Source organism: Trachurus japonicus, chromosome 1, assembly GCF_045865225.1.
Source record: "Trachurus japonicus isolate A0001 chromosome 1, Traja_1.0".
NCBI classification, from domain to species: Eukaryota; Metazoa; Chordata; class Actinopteri; order Carangiformes; family Carangidae; genus Trachurus; species Trachurus japonicus.
In genome coordinates this window covers 34456393-34472115 of record NC_140907.1, presented here as the reverse complement: position 1 = coordinate 34472115, position 15723 = coordinate 34456393, and the positions used below count along the sequence as shown (strand labels likewise).

General features: G+C 40.1%; 1 protein-coding gene across 1 annotated transcript in view; it reads right to left on the bottom strand.

The window, feature by feature from the left end:
• hoga1 (4-hydroxy-2-oxoglutarate aldolase 1) overlaps positions 1–15072 on the bottom strand; it is a 28435-nt gene extending 13363 nt beyond the window's left edge. The window contains exons 1-3 of the mRNA XM_085790491.1: positions 14895–15072; positions 13093–13220; positions 9296–9430 (exon numbers count right to left, since the gene is read on the bottom strand). Coding sequence (XP_085646617.1) covers positions 9296–9430; positions 13093–13220; positions 14895–15072 — 441 coding nt within the window. The remainder of the gene's footprint in view (positions 1–9295; positions 9431–13092; positions 13221–14894) is intronic.
• Positions 15073–15723: the final 651 nt, after the last annotated feature.

The following is a 15723-nucleotide window of genomic DNA, read 5'->3' as shown; positions in this document are numbered from 1 at the left end:
GTCTTGGTCTTGACTCGGTCTCAGGTTCGGGTTCGGTGGTCTAGTTTCACCTGAACCACTTGATCAGTTGGTTCCTGTAAAACCATTAGACTGGATGATTTCAAACTGGGAAGGACAGACTGGAGAGAGAAAGACGTGATCTTCCCTCCTCACAGATGCAACTATCTTTAGATGTGATGTGTGACTCACACCATCACCCAGACCCAGACCATCCTCAGCGTCCATCACAAATAAAAGACCGACCAGGAATCTGGACAGACGGTTCTTCTGGCTCCAGTCTACAGACCCAGGCCGATGCCACGAGGCTCAGGTTGTAGCTCTCCACAGCTGGTGGGTGTGTTTAACTAGTTAAAACCAGCAATTATGCTGATTTAATGATTCACACACGCACACACATAATAAGAAATCTAATTATTTTGAGGTATTAAATCTTACTCTTTTCTGACATGTGCATCTGCTCCAAAAAACCCATGTGACACGTTGTCAGATTTAACTCTTCGTATATGAGGGTTTAAACAGAGAAAGGGTCTTAAAGCTGCTGCATCACAAACGTGTCCGTTTTTGCGACAAGTGGCGATGAAAACCATCTGCAGCGTTAGTTTAGCTCTCATCACGTTGAGGCGTATTAAAGTGTTTGCTGCTGTTTCTCAGGTGTGAGCTGATGAGATGTAAACAACGCCAGCGACAGCGATTAAAGATGGGACGAGGTGAGAGGAAGTGAAACTTTAATAATCCCTGAGGGGAGAGGACTGCTGAAGTCGCAAATAGGAACATTAGAAACATTTCTGTGTCAGGTTGGAGGCACACTGCAAAAACCCAAAATCTTTCCAAGAATATTTGTCTTATTTCCTGTCAAAATGTCTAATTTCTAGTCAAAACTAAACTCTTTTCACTTAAAATAAGACTTATCACCTAAACATGATCTTGTTTTTAGATCATTTTCACTCGTTTCAAACAAATTTTCACTTGAAATAAGTAGAAAAATCTGCCAGTGAAAGTAAGTTTTTAGTGCTTGTAATAAGAAAGGAAAACTTGCTCAGATTTTTCTACATATTTCAAGTGCAAATATGCTTAAAAGAAGTAAAAAGTGTCTAAAAACAAGCTACCTTCTAATTTGTTGAGTCTTATTTTAAGTATAATGAGATTTGTTTTGACTAGAAATAAGACAAATATTTTTGGTAAGAGTTTGAGTTCTTGCAGTGCAGTTTGCAGAGACCTGATAGTCCACTCTTGGTTTTCTAGCTTCAGTCCACAGCATCGTATTGATTTATTCACAAATATCCACTCATCATCATCTGTCAGGTCCGACTGCTGCCCATCATCGGCATCACAACAGAGAAAATAAAAACACAGGGCCGTCAAACCGCTGCAACGGCCCCGACGGCGCCCAAAATAGAAACACGGTGGAAGCCTTGTGCAGCTTTGTGACGTTTATTTCAAAAGCAGCAGGAGAAAATCTGAGGGTTTTGCAGCTGTTTGATGCTTTAACGAGTCTCAGAACAGCTGCTTTTGAAAAAGGAGCAATCCACCACAGAGAGTTAATTCACTGAGCTTCACTCTTATTCCACCTTCTCTTCTGCTTCGAGGCAGAGCGAAGCGCAAAACTAAACAGCTGGAAGAGTTTCTACACCCGGGTCGGGGTTGGCGGCCTTTGTGACATAGAGGTAAATTCATGCAAAACAGCTGATGCGCGTTGCCTTCAGGGACAGTTTTTCATCAAGCAGTCTCTGTATTTCCCTCTAAAACAACTCTGTGTGGTAACGTTGTGTTATTATCTCATAGTGTGGTGAATGTGCAGGTCACAACTTGTCCACCAGAGCGTTTTGGAGTTGTTGGATTGTGTATTTGAAAGAAATCCCATTAGCCTCTGTAGCGCAGCTCGCAGCTCTGCTCCGCCGTTCTAAAAATAGCTTGCACCGACAATTAAAGGTAACGAACCTACTGCTATGACTATAGGGATTATGGCAATGGGCCAATTCGCCAAAAATGTTGAACTATCCCTTTAAAAAACTCCTCTCAAGGCTGTACTAAGAAATTCTACAATGTGTGGCAGCCATTTATGGATTATTTCAATGAGGAATTCTTTATGCCTGCACATGATGACGCTTCGTTCTATGTTGTAGTAATGCGCTTTATTCCTTTGTTTTTTGATTGTTTCGTTTTCTTGTCCCTTTTTTTCCCCCCTTCGGCTGGTGTGTGGTCATATATGTAAGCAACACTATCTATTAAAATTAAAATTCAATAAAAATATTTGAATATAAAGTTTTCATCTTGGAGATGCTGGAGACGCAACTGTGCAAATGTTTTTCTACTTTTCCACGCTGAGTCTGAGCTGCAGCAGCTTTGTTTTCACAGCAGAGACTCTATTCAAAGTGTTTAGACTCCACAGGCAGAAGACAAACATGCAGCTCCACTGTTGTACAGGATATTTCACACACAGTTTAAGAACCAGTGAAGCAGAGAGCTGTAAATGTACAGCAGATATACAATTTTACTTTGATTATGGTACAGTATAAGGCCAGCACCACCTCCCCGAGCTTCTGTAGTAACCATAGAAACACATAGCTCTCCCCAGACACAGGTGAAACCTTAACATGGCAGCATGAGCTGATCACGGTGAGGAGATGAAGCGTCTCTGGAAGCGTTCAGGAGGTTTTTAGCACCAGGTGATTTGTAAATAGGGTTGAAAAATTCTGGGAATTTTCAAAGTTGGAAACTTTCCATGCGACTTAACGGGAATATATGGGAATTAACGGGAATATATGGGAATAAATCGGAATAAGAAAGAAAGAAATGTACAAAATTGAAGGTTGGCCCTTAACAGGGAACTTAAATATAGTTGTGAAAAATATATTGTAGCATAATCTTGGCTAAAACAACCAGATTTAATGCAAGTACACTTGAATATCTATGGAAAGCGAAGTGTTTTCACTACATTTCCCATGAGCCTCCGCGGTGCACGGTGAAATACTTGGACCGGTGCAAGACAGACAAAAGCGAAAACATTTGCCAAGAATGTTTTCATTGATCAAGAATGAAAGTCGGAGGTTTGCAGACGATCAGATACCGTCGTAGTTCCGACCATAAACAGCGATTCGGTGTCATTATTCCCATGACCCGCCGGGCAGCGTCCGCAAAACCGAAACTGGGAAATGCTGGGCGAGCCGACCACAAAATAATAATAACAAAATAACGATAAAGACAAAACTATATATTTGTCGAAAATGGAGCCATTAACAAGTGTAACAACGTAGATTCATCCACATTAATATGATACTTTTTTTTTATAACCGAATACAAACTCCTCGTTGTCCCTTTAACGTTTTGAATGGGATTTTTTTTTTTTTTTTTTTTTTAAGGGGGGTTATACTCAACATTAATGTTTTTGTTGTTCAGTAAATGAATTGATTATTCATACAAGAATTAAAACTTGATAAAGTTCTACTCACAAATAAATCTGTTGAAATGTCATGTTTTTTAATTGTAGCCTATTATTTTGCATGGATGTCTGCTTATGACAACAAAAAATTGACATTTATGTTTGGATATGATACAGCTGGTTTAAATCACCCCCAATTTCCAGTTAATTCCCATAAATTCCCATAATTCCCATGGAAAGTTCAAATTTTCCGCCCCTTTGCAACCCTATTTGTAAATAGCTCCTGATTGGACAAACTGTCCTGTGTTTCAACCGTCCTCTCATCTCTCCCAGTCAGGAAAACATTGTCACCTGACTGGAATTGACAATCAGCTCTGATGAAATTTAGTCACAAAGGGCCGAGCTGCATGGAAACGGTTCGTATGCAGACTAGAGACAGAAGCAAAAGCAGTGGAGAGGAAAAAAAGACAATGAAGAAGCTGCTTCTCCACAACCAATCAGAAGCAATTTACGATCAATCAGAGTAGAGGACGTGCAGCGAGCGACCGCTGTGAGAGCGATGTGAAAACCCGCAGGCTCGTCCTCTTCGTCGCCGAGAACCTCCTTGACCAGAATAAAACAGGATTCAATTTTTAACCGTGATAAAAAATGTATGACATTTTAGACGAAGTAATCTGGCAGACAGCGGGAGAGACGGACTGATGTGTCTGTCTGCCGTCCATGTTCTGAATTATCTTTCCTGCAACTTGTCTGCCTTCCCTCAAATTGACCCATCACCCCTTGTTTTCTGTGTTTGGCCTCTTCGACGCCCACAAATTGAGCGGGGCCAGTCTGCGCTTGAACTACACCCACGCTGCTGTCTCTCAGCAAGTGGACAAACATGTTATTTCCCAAATCAGAAATCCATTTGCAACTTCTGGCGCACACTTCCCACGCAGACAAAAAGGTGTTAAGAGCCTCGACAAGAGCAAACTGTCCTTTTCTTCCCCATCAAGTAACCCTGCAATCAGCCCCGCAGGATAAAAACTACACACACTCGAGTTTTTTGGCTCTTCAATTAGTCATCACCCTGTTCTCTGCAGATACTTGGCTGCTGCATGGTGAACCGGAGGGGAAAAAAACACACAAAAAAACAAAACAGTTTAGTGAGGGGAATGATGTTGAGTCCAGGCTGCAGAAAGATAATGACGGCTTTTCACATCTGTCAAGAAGTTTAAAGACAGACTAGCAAATTAGCAAAACATTGTATTAGCAGGAAAACGTTCTCCATGTTTAATAATGATGTGATGTACGCAGTTGTTTCAGAAATAACATGAAATCACAAGTACAAGCTGAAAATAGTTGAATAATATTGAAAGTTAACTTCAAACAGGAGCAGCCATTTTCTCCCTGTTGCCATAGGAACGTTAGGAAGCTACAGTATACGCAGTGGTGGACAGTAACGGAGTAAATTTACTTGAGTACTGTACTTAAGTACATACAGTATCCAGAGGATTTGTACTTTACTTGAGTATTAGATTTCTTTGGTACTTATTACTCTTACTTGAATACATTTCCAAGACAAATATTTTTACTTTTACTCGAGTTAATTTCTAGGAAGGCTGAAAAGTACTCGTTACTTTCAGGTCTGCTCTTTTTTTTTCTTTCTAAAATCCTATTGGACACAAGCTGTGTTTGTCAGAGAAGGAAACCCTAACCCCTAAAAGCAGCTCATCAGTGCAGTTTCCAAGAGTTCATTCTCAGAAACAAGAGTTAAAAGCTCCTTAAATTCATTTAGAAACAATTATAGTAATTCATTGATGTGAAAAATAAGAAATGTACTCTTACTCTTACTCTTACTTCTACTACTATACTCTTACTCTTACTTTTACTTAAAGTAAATTTAATGATTATGATTTATGATTATGCGACAAAATGTCATATCTCGCAAGAAGATTTTTATCTACCCGTAAAATCTGTTAGATTTCTATATCTATATTTCTGTATCTAACTGGGAAATCTTACCGGTTTTCCATAACCTACAGAGGGATTATTTGTTTACCTACACGGTGGATGCGCGCGCAACCCGGCTGCAGAAAGAACCGGTTGCCAGTTTACTCTAGGGTTGTTTGGTATACCGGTACTAGAGTGGTACCGGGGTACTGACGCATTTAAAACGGTACCATACTGCGCTTAGATGGGACCGGTACTTTCATTTTGCGCCGCCGGCAGCGGTGACGTCGCCGCGTTAAGTCGCCGCATTGTAATTTGAGCCGAGGCGAGTGAGTGAGCGAGCCACAAACGAAGCAAGGTGCTTTTTATTATTACCGTTACAGCGCCACCTGTCCATGTGCCTGTGTGTGTGTGTGTGTGCGTGTGCGTGTGTGTGTGCGTGTGTGTGTGACGGCCGCCACAGACTCATTAATTAATGCAAACGCTGCTGGTTTATAAGTTTTGTTTTTACCGCGGATCACCACTGGCATGCATGCTCTCTCTCTGTCTGTCTGTCTCTCTCTCTATGTGTGAGTGAACACAGCGAAGGAGCGCGACGTGGAGATGAATTAACGGAACGATATTGCGTTGATGGGGGGGGGGCAGAATCAATTTGGTCTACGTATGGGAAACAATGGGTGTGTGTTTGAGTAAAATGAACGTTTAGTTTCATTCTATAAACTACTGATAACAATTTCTCCCAAAAATTACAACTGGTCAAAATAACAAAAAAAGATGCAGTGTTGCTGTTTTCAGACCTCAAATAATGCAAAGAAAACTAGTTGATATTCATTCATATTCTACAGACCACTAATGTTTTAATTTAGGAAGAGTTCAGATTAATATAGATGGACATTTAATCCTGCAGCAGCAGTGACTGTTTACTGATTTACTGATTATTTACTGATGCATATGTTATAGTTCTAAGATTTTCTATTAAAATAAAGCCAATAATGACATTTGTTGTGTTCTCTTTTTATTTGGGAAAGTACCGAAAAGTATCGAAAAGTATCGAAAGACATGTTGGTACCAATACCGGTACCAAAATGTTGGTATCGTGACAACACTAGTTTACTCCATGGATCTGGTTTACTCAAAGCGATGTTAGCTAGCGATGTTGTCAGCGTACTACAACATTTCATTTATTACCTAGTGATTAAAGTGTTTGTTTTATACATAGGCTGTAGGTTTTATAACGGCAAAAAAAAACAAAAAAAACATCGTCAATCATCCTCTCAGGACCGAGGAACGGCTGTCAGCACAAGCCACAGAGACTCAGAGCATTTTAATGCTACCAGTTAAAGGGATAGTTCAACATTTTGGCAAATTGGCCCATTGCCATAATCCCTATAGTCATAGCAGTAGGTTCGTTACCTTTAATTGTCAGTGCAAGCTATTTTTAGAATGGCGGAGCAGAGCCGCGAGCTGCTCAGAGCTACGCTACGGAGGCTCATTATGGGATTTCTTGGTTTCCCTCATCAAACTCATCAAATACACAATCCAACAACTCCACAACGCTCTGGTGGACAAGTTGTGACCTGCACATTCACCACGCTGAGAGATAATATACTGCAAAAACTCAGAATCTTTCCAAGAATATTCGTCGTATTTCTTGTCAAAATGTCTTATTTCTTGTCAAAACTAATCTCTTTCCACTTAAAAGACTCATCACCTAAAAATTTACTTGTTTTTAGATCATTTTCAATTGTGTCAAACACATCTTCACTTAAAATAAGTAGAAAAATCTGCCAGTGAAAGCAAGTTTTTTAATGCTTGTAATAAGTAAGAAAAACTTGCTCCACTATCAGATTTTTCTACTTATTTCAAGTGAAAATATGCTTGAAAGAAGTAAAAAGTGTCTAAAAACAAGCTACTTTTTTAATGTGACAAGTCTTATTTTGAGTATAATTAGATTTGTTTTGACTAGAAATGACATTTTGAATAGAAATAAGACAAATATTCTTGGTAAGATTTTGAGTTTTTGCAGTGTAACAGAACGTTACCAGACAGAGTTGTTTTAGAGGGAAATTCATGCAAAACCGCTGATGCGCGTTGCCTTCAGGAACAGTTTTTCAGCAAGCAGTCTCGTACCGTTCTGTTATTATCTCATAGTTTCAAAACAGTTTCCAGATGTCTCAGATGAAAGTGTGAATAAATAAAGTTGAATGGATGACTGAATGGTCACTGTCTCTGGTAGTAGACGTAGATCCAGTGCCTTGCTGCTCAGCAGGAAGTGGCTCCTTTAGTTGCTAAACAATGAGCTGAAACCGTCTCAGGTGATAATTCTCTGTACCTGACGCCTACTTTGTTGCACTTTTTCACATTGTCATTTTATTATATTATTATTTTATATATTATATGTTATATAACTGTAGTCCTTCAGTGAAACCAGCAACAAACAGCTGATGGGATTTACTCAGAAGCACTCGTAGCTTTGTATCCATGTTTGTCAGGGAGGTTTCAGAGTCATTAGAAACTAACAATGTACATTTTCTGCAGCTGAGTTGTTCATAAATATTATGGTCTGAAGGATACAACATGAATACAGCAATAATGTAGGGCTGAGACTAAAAATAAAGCCTTTAATTTAGGCAGCAACCCTCTTCTTCGTATACAGTTTTGATGGTGGGTGGATGTGAGAACAGGAAATTGGCTCAGTCCTTTCATCAGCTTTGTTCCAAACGACTTAAAGCTTTTAAAACTTTCCTGAAATGAAACTATTTCCAGGTTTGTGTTTTAAAATGTAAGCTGAAGGTTCAGGTTTCTATGAGGCTAAGTTTGCCGACTGAGCCGGATCGTCTGGCCTCACAGTCGCTCCTCAGTGTTTTTCTTGACTTCTCTGTGAGGAACAGACCTACGGTGGCCCGGAGGTGCAAACCAGAATTACAAAATGTGAAACACTTTTATGAAGCTTGAGACAAAATTTACATTTTGGAAAACATTTTTACACATCATAAAAGAAAAATGACATTACCATAACACTTTTACAAGTCCCGAAACACATTTACATTGAAGAAAACAAATGATCAAGATGCAAAACACTTTTACAAATGACATCAACCGGAAAGGAAACGTCAGCAATCAATGTGATCTGACCTGGTGGCCCCAATCCAGGTGTTTGTAGAGGAGAGATCCTTTCTGGATTTGGTTTGTTCCCTTTCCGGTTGATGCCAAGTTTTGCATCTTGTTAAGTTGTTTTCTGAAATGTAAATGTGTTTCAGGACTTGTAAATGTGTTATGGTAACGTCAGTTTGTTTTATGATGTGTACGTACACGGCAAAAACTCAAAATCTTTCCAAGAATATTTGTCTTATTTCTTGTCAAAATGTCTAATTTCTAGTCAAAACTAACCTCTTTCCACTTAAAAAAAGACTTGTTTTTAGATAATTTTCACTTGTTTCAAACTAATTTTCACTTGAAATAAGTAGAAAAATCTGCCAAGTTTTTAAAAGAAAGAAAGAAAGAAAGAAAGAAAGAAAGAAAGAAAGAAAGAAAGAAAGAAAGAAAGAAAAACTTGCTCCACTATCAGATTTTTCTACTTATTTCAAGTGAAAATTTGCTTGAAAGATGTAAAAAGTGTCTAAAGACAAGCTACTTTTTATGTGATGAGTCTTATTCTAGGTATATTTAGGATTTGTTTTGACTAGAAATTAAATTCTGACTAGAAATAGGACAAATATTCTTGGTAAGATTTTGTTTTATTTTTGCAGTGTACATTTTTTTTCCCCAAAATGTAAATTTGTCTGAAGCTTCGTAAAGTGTTTGACATTTCCCGGCCACCGTACCGTCCTGATAAGACGTCGTCTGTCTTCATCGGGTCGGTGTTGAACAACCTGATGTAAAATGTGACTGACTAAGCTCCACTGTGGCTTCTCCTCTCTGCACTGACTCACACAACAAAAGAGAAAACAAGAAGCAGTGGTTGTGGAGGTGTTTTCTTCTTACGTCTCCTCCGCTGTCTTTGAGGCCGACGACGTTGGGATGCTGAGCCAGCTGCACCACGGCGTCCAGCGGCAGCTCCAGACCGGTGTTGGCCGGAACGCTGTACAGGACCACCGGCACCGGGCTGCTGTCCGCCACCTGGGAAATTTCACAGATATTAGGCTATATACTGTATATTAAACAAACAAACACTTTTCTCCAGGACGTTATCATGCATGTGTTTTTATTCCCACTTGTTCCAAAGCTTTATTATAGTGACAGCAAATGATTACTACAAAGAATATTGGTATTAAAAATGATTTTGAGAATGTGAGGAGGAAAGTTCACATCAGTTTTGAATTAGTAAGATTTGAAAAAAATATATCTAATTTAAAGGGATAGTTAACTCAAAATTGAAATTTCTCATTATCTCATTATCTACTCACCCTCATGTCAACTAACGGCTGGGAGAAGTTTCAGAGTCCTCCGTGGCTTCTCTGAGTTACAGCGGGGCTCCGTGCAGCGCTGCATGTCCATATGATGGTTGCAAATGGATACCACTTTTCTTCGTAACAAAAAAGACACACCAAAAAACATCCAAATACCTCCATGCTGCTCGTATGTAATGTCCGTCTTGTATTGAAGCCCCGAAATGCGAAATTGTTGGATGGACCAGGAAGAGGAGTTTCCGCTACAAACAAGCTTGAAAAATAGACTAATTTAATTTTTTTCGGGACAATTTCGCATTTCGGGGCTTCAATACAAGACGGACATTACATACGAGCAGCATGGAGGTATTTGGATGTTTTTTGGTGTGTCCTTTGGTTACGAAGACAGTTGGTATCCATTTGCAACCGTTATATGGACATGCACTGCTACGCCGAGACCCCCTGTAACTCCGAGAAGGCACGGAGGACTCTGAAACTTCTCCCAGCCCTTAGTCCACATGAGGGTGAGTAGATAATGAGTGACATTTCAATTTTGGGTGAACTATCCTTTTAACTTTTATGTTGCCTGTTTATAATGATAATATTATTAAAACATGTAGTAAAACTCCCCGATGTGACCTCGAGACATACTGTACTGTATGTTCCTGCATCTGGTTATACACATTCCACCACAAGTGAATCACAGTTAAGTTTTGCTTATTTCCTCTTGGCTTGAATGTTCGACCTTCACTGTGCAGATGGAAGTTTGTACACTAAACGTCTGTTTTCACATTCACCAGCTGAAGAGGAAAGTTTCTTGTTTGGCCTTTAAATGTTTCATATTCATATTCAACACTGCTCCTGTGTTTTATTTTGAAGTGTCGATCCATAAGACACGGTTGTTTCAAGAACCAAAAACCATCTCAGTGTAGTTTCACATCGCTCTAGTAACAACAGGTCGGTGTCAGCCAATCAGAAGAGAGAAAGAGGCTCTGAGTCTCTCCTCTGATTGGCTGACTGTTTTCTGAAGCGATTCAATAAAAAATAGAGCAGATTTCAGAAAAAAACACTCAGAGCAACTAAATCCTGCAAAGTTGTTGAAAGGTGAGTCCAGGTGGTGAGGGGGCGGGGCTTTGTTGTGACATCACAAAGTGACAGGAAGTCCTGACGGCTGGTTTTAAAGGGGACCTATTATGCTCCTTTTTGCACAAACTAAAATAGTTCCTGGGTGTCTTAAAGACATGTCTGTGACGTGCTTCGGTCAAAATACCCCAAAGATCAAACATCACAGCATTCTCAAAAACAGGGCTCTGCAAAACGGTCTGTTTCAGTGGCCCCTCCCTTTAAATGCAAATGAACCACTCCCTCAGCATTGCGTTACCATGACGATGTCTACTACTAGTACCTATACTGATTTGGCCAAAATGTAGTATGCAAACAAAAGCTAAATCTGCAGTAGGCAAATTGCCAGATCTCCAGTCTGCATCTGACCAGTCTACATTGTGTAATGAAATGTGCCCATGACCTAGTCTCACCCTAACCAAAGATGGTATAGAGTAGTCTTTGCCATGTAGGCTACTGTAACCATGTAACATGTAATATAAAAATGCAAAAATAAATATATAAAATAAATTAAAAATATATGCAGACTGGTCAGTTCATTGTAAAACAGTTATTTATTGATGTAAATGTGGTGATTTGTGCACATAGACTACAGCAGCGCAGCACTGCTCCTCTCCTCCTCCTTCTCACAGCTTCACTTTTCATTCAAACTAATTCAACTGCCACAAGATTTCATCAATGAGACCAACATTCTGCTAAATAGACTAACCACACGGCGGTAAACGTCTAAAAAAACCTGCGGGTATGTTTATTAGCGATGGTTTTCTCTACCGCGATGAGCACGGACGCCTGCCCGGCCAAGGAGGCCTGCAGACGGGCTCTGCCTGTGTGAGGAGCCGCTGCAGCTCCGGAGCTCCGGTGCTCCGGCGGTCCAGCGTTACGTCGGTCCGGCGAACAACGTCGCCCCGGCGGTACGTCGCTCCTCACACAGGTACAGCTTCACTTACATGAAACGTCGGCGTAAACTTCTAAATAGAACTTAGTAAAGTGACGCTACAGCGCTAAAACATGCAGGGAAGAAGCAGGAAGTAGTCCGCTCCGCTCTCCGCTGTGACCCCAGCCACAACAGAGCAGCATGGGAGGAGGCGGGGCCGGCTGGAGCAGAGACCTCGGCATGACCATGTAGGGGAGTCCGGCACGCATCGACGTAGACGCGAGCTCATGTCAAAAAAAACTCAGCGCAACCGAGTGTAACAGGTGTGCAGAGAAATCCCAATTATCTAGCAGGGTTTACCTCCAAATGCATTAACCTCAGGATATGACACTTCCACGGCCTCTAGAACCATTATCCAACATTTTAAACATATATAAAAGTCTGAAAAGCTGGAAAAGCATAATAGGTCCCCTTTAAGGCTCAGTTTCTGAATACAGGCTGTGTGCATTTCTCTGTGGACTGAGGCTTTGATACTTTCACAGTATTAATATAGAACCTAGAGCTGCTTTATAATCACACTACACATGGACATCTACCTTTATACTGTATGGAGCTTTAATAACACAAACATCTACCTTTATACTGTATGGAGCTTTAACACAAACATCTACCTTTATACTGTATGGAGCTTTAATAACACAAACATCTACCTTTATACTGTATGGAGCTTTAACACAAACATCTACCTTTATACTGTATGGAGCTTTAATACAAACATCTACCTTTATACTGTATGGAGCTTTAACACAAACATCTACCTTTATACTGTATGGAGCTTTAATAACACAAACATCTACCTTTATACTGTATGGAGCTTTAACACAAACATCTACCTTTATACTGTATGGAGCTTTAACACAAACATCTACCTTTATACTGTATGGAGCTTTAACACAAACATCTACCTTTATACTGTATGGAGCTTTAATAACACAAACATCTACCTTTATACTGTATGGAGCTTTAATACAAACATCTACCTTTATACTGTATGGAGCTTTAACACAAACATCTACCTTTATTTTGAAGGAGCTTTAATACAAACATCTACCTTTATACTGTATGGAGCTTTAACACAAACATCTACCTTTATTTTGAAGGAGCTTTAACACAAACATCTACCTTTATTTTGAAGGAGCTTTAACACAAACATCTACCTTTATACTGTATGGAGCTTTAACGTCTGGTTTCTAACATTACAACTGGTTTGGAAGTCAGTGTGAGTATTAGTAACTTTCCATCTCATAACATTTGGCCAGTTTTCATTTCCTCAACAAGCTCTTCGAGGAGGAAGACGTGACTTTAGGATTTTATTTTCTTGTCAGACTCCTTGGTACCTTGGTAAAGTGCTGGACGAGAGCTCGGCTGTCCATCTTGCCCTTGTAAAAACACGGAGTCACCACCAGCACGGCGTCGGCCCCAGCGGACGCCATCTTGTCCGTGAGCTTTACAGTGGCTCCGGTCGCTGAGGAGATGAAGGATGAGAAGAAAGAAAAGAAAAAAAAAACTCACATTCAGGTTTTTCATCTTCACCTTTTTAACTACACAACACTGTTTTGTAACAGTCCAATGTATTTCTGTACAAGGCCTCCATCTAACACTCCCATCAACTGGAGATATGTTTTCTTTGAGAGACTTGAATAGGACGGCGCTGTGGCCTCAGGTTTTTTATACAGAGTCTGTGTGTGAAGAGCAGCGCAGAGGAAGGACGGACCGAGCTGAACTGAATGTCAGAGGAACAAGAAGAAATCATCTCCTCAGCATCAACAATGTCTCATGGAAGAAAAAGGCAGATAAGACGAGCAGCAGCAGCAGCAGCAGCAGCAGCAGCAGCAGCAGCAGGACCTCGAAATGTTACATGATGACAGACGCACATGTTTCTCAGAACATTCATCAATGAAATAAGAGCCAAAGAACCCTTTTTTTAAACAGTTTCAGCAGTGAATGGAGGAAGAGGAGCTACAGAGATACAGTATGTCCATCTTATTTCTTATTATGTCCTGCAAAGACGACTGCTACCAACTCCACTTCACTTTAACATCAAGGTGCTTATACTGTATCTCAAAATCCTTCTTTTCTAAGTTGGTTTAAAAGCATAAAATGTCTGCAGCTCTGAATAAACACTGGAAAAGCTTCATGCTGTTTTCATCCAACTCATACAGTTTTATTTTTTTTAATTAAAAGTAAATCAAATAATAGTTTTTTATATATTATATATATAGTATATATATATAAAATTTCTCGATGGCCTTAATTTTAAAAACATGACATTCAGTTCAAGCAGACGTGATGTGTTGAATAAACTCGCTGACAGTATGGACAAACTCCTGTTTTTGTTTTGATGTGCTTAATGTCCGTGTCTGAGTTTGTTTTGACATGATCAGTTTAAAAAAAAAAAAAAAGTAAAAGAAAAAAACTTATGATAAAAATATCTTGTTTTAACTCGACTGCTTAAAGGGATAGTTCAACATTTTGGCATATGTAGTCATAGTAGTGGGTTCGTTACTTTAAATTGTCGGTGCAAGCTGTTCTTAGAACAGCGGAGAAGAGCAGCGAGCTGATCAGAGCTACGCTACGGAGGCTAATGGGATTTCTTGGTTTCCCTCATCAAACTCATCAAACACACAATCCAACAACTCCACAACGCTCTGGTGGACAAGTTGTGACCTGTACATTCACCACGCTATGAGATAATAACACAACGTTACCAGACAGAGTTGTTTTAGAGGGAAATTCATGCAAAACCGTTGATGCGCGTTCCTGTCGGGGGCAGTTTTTCATCAAGCAGTCTCTGTATTTCCCTCTAAAACAACTCTGTCTGGTAACGTTGTGTTATTATCTCATAGCGTGGTGAATGTGCAGGTCACAACTTGTCCACCAGAGCGTTGTGGAGTTGTTGGATTGTGTATTTGATGAGTTTGATGAGGGAAACCAAGAAATCCCATTAGCCTCCGTAGCGTAGCTCTGAGCAGCTCACGGCTCTGCTCCGCCGTTCTAAAAATAGCTTGCACCGACAATTAAAGGTAACGAACCTACTGCTATGATCCCTCTGAACTTCGGACTGAGGAGAGAGATGATGTTTTCTGGTAACAATAGCTGCACATTATAGACACAAACACACACACACACTGATCCGTACATTCGCAGCCTGATCCGGCCATCAGCAGTTTGCCGGCGGGCAGCGAGCGCCGCACCGCCCTCACCACCTCCACCCGCTCCTCCTCCGTCAGGTAGGGATACTCCCCGTTGGAGCCTTGAACCACCAGACCTGAGACACACAGACGGAGCAGAGGGTTTGTCACAAAGTCTGAAGACATGAAGAGAAATAAAAACCTGCTGGAAAACCTTGAAGAACCCAACTGGACTGGTCACACAACTAATATGGATGTTTTCTCTCAGGTTAATTAATAAATAACAATGTTTTGCTGTCTTTGTTTTCAGTTATTGTGCATTCAAAGAGTTCTGTTTAAAATGAGACGGGAGAGTTGAGTTAAGAAGTTTTTCCAAGTATCTCCAGGAAGTAGCACAATGTCACGTTGAGGCCTGGCTCTCTTTATCTTTTTATATTGTATTGTTCCATTGTTTTAATGTTGATGTGTATGTTTATACCAATCCTGCCCCAAACCAACCGGCAACTGTATGACCTGTTGTATTGTATTGAATTATATCGTGTGCAGCAAAGAGATCTTGGATTGTGAGTCGTTAATTACCTAATGACCTAAATAAAAAACTAATACAAAAAATAAAAGAACTAGACATATAAAAAAACAGCATTGGATAAATAAGGCGTTTACATTAGAGAGTAAGAATAAGTTAAAGTGACAATGAGGAGTTTTGGAAAAGCGAAGCGTTTTCACACTACAGTTATGAGCCTCCGCGCGCACCGTGAAACTCTTTGACCGGCGCAAGACAGACTCATGTTTTCATTCATCAAGAATTAAAGTCAGAGGTTGGAAGACGATCACATA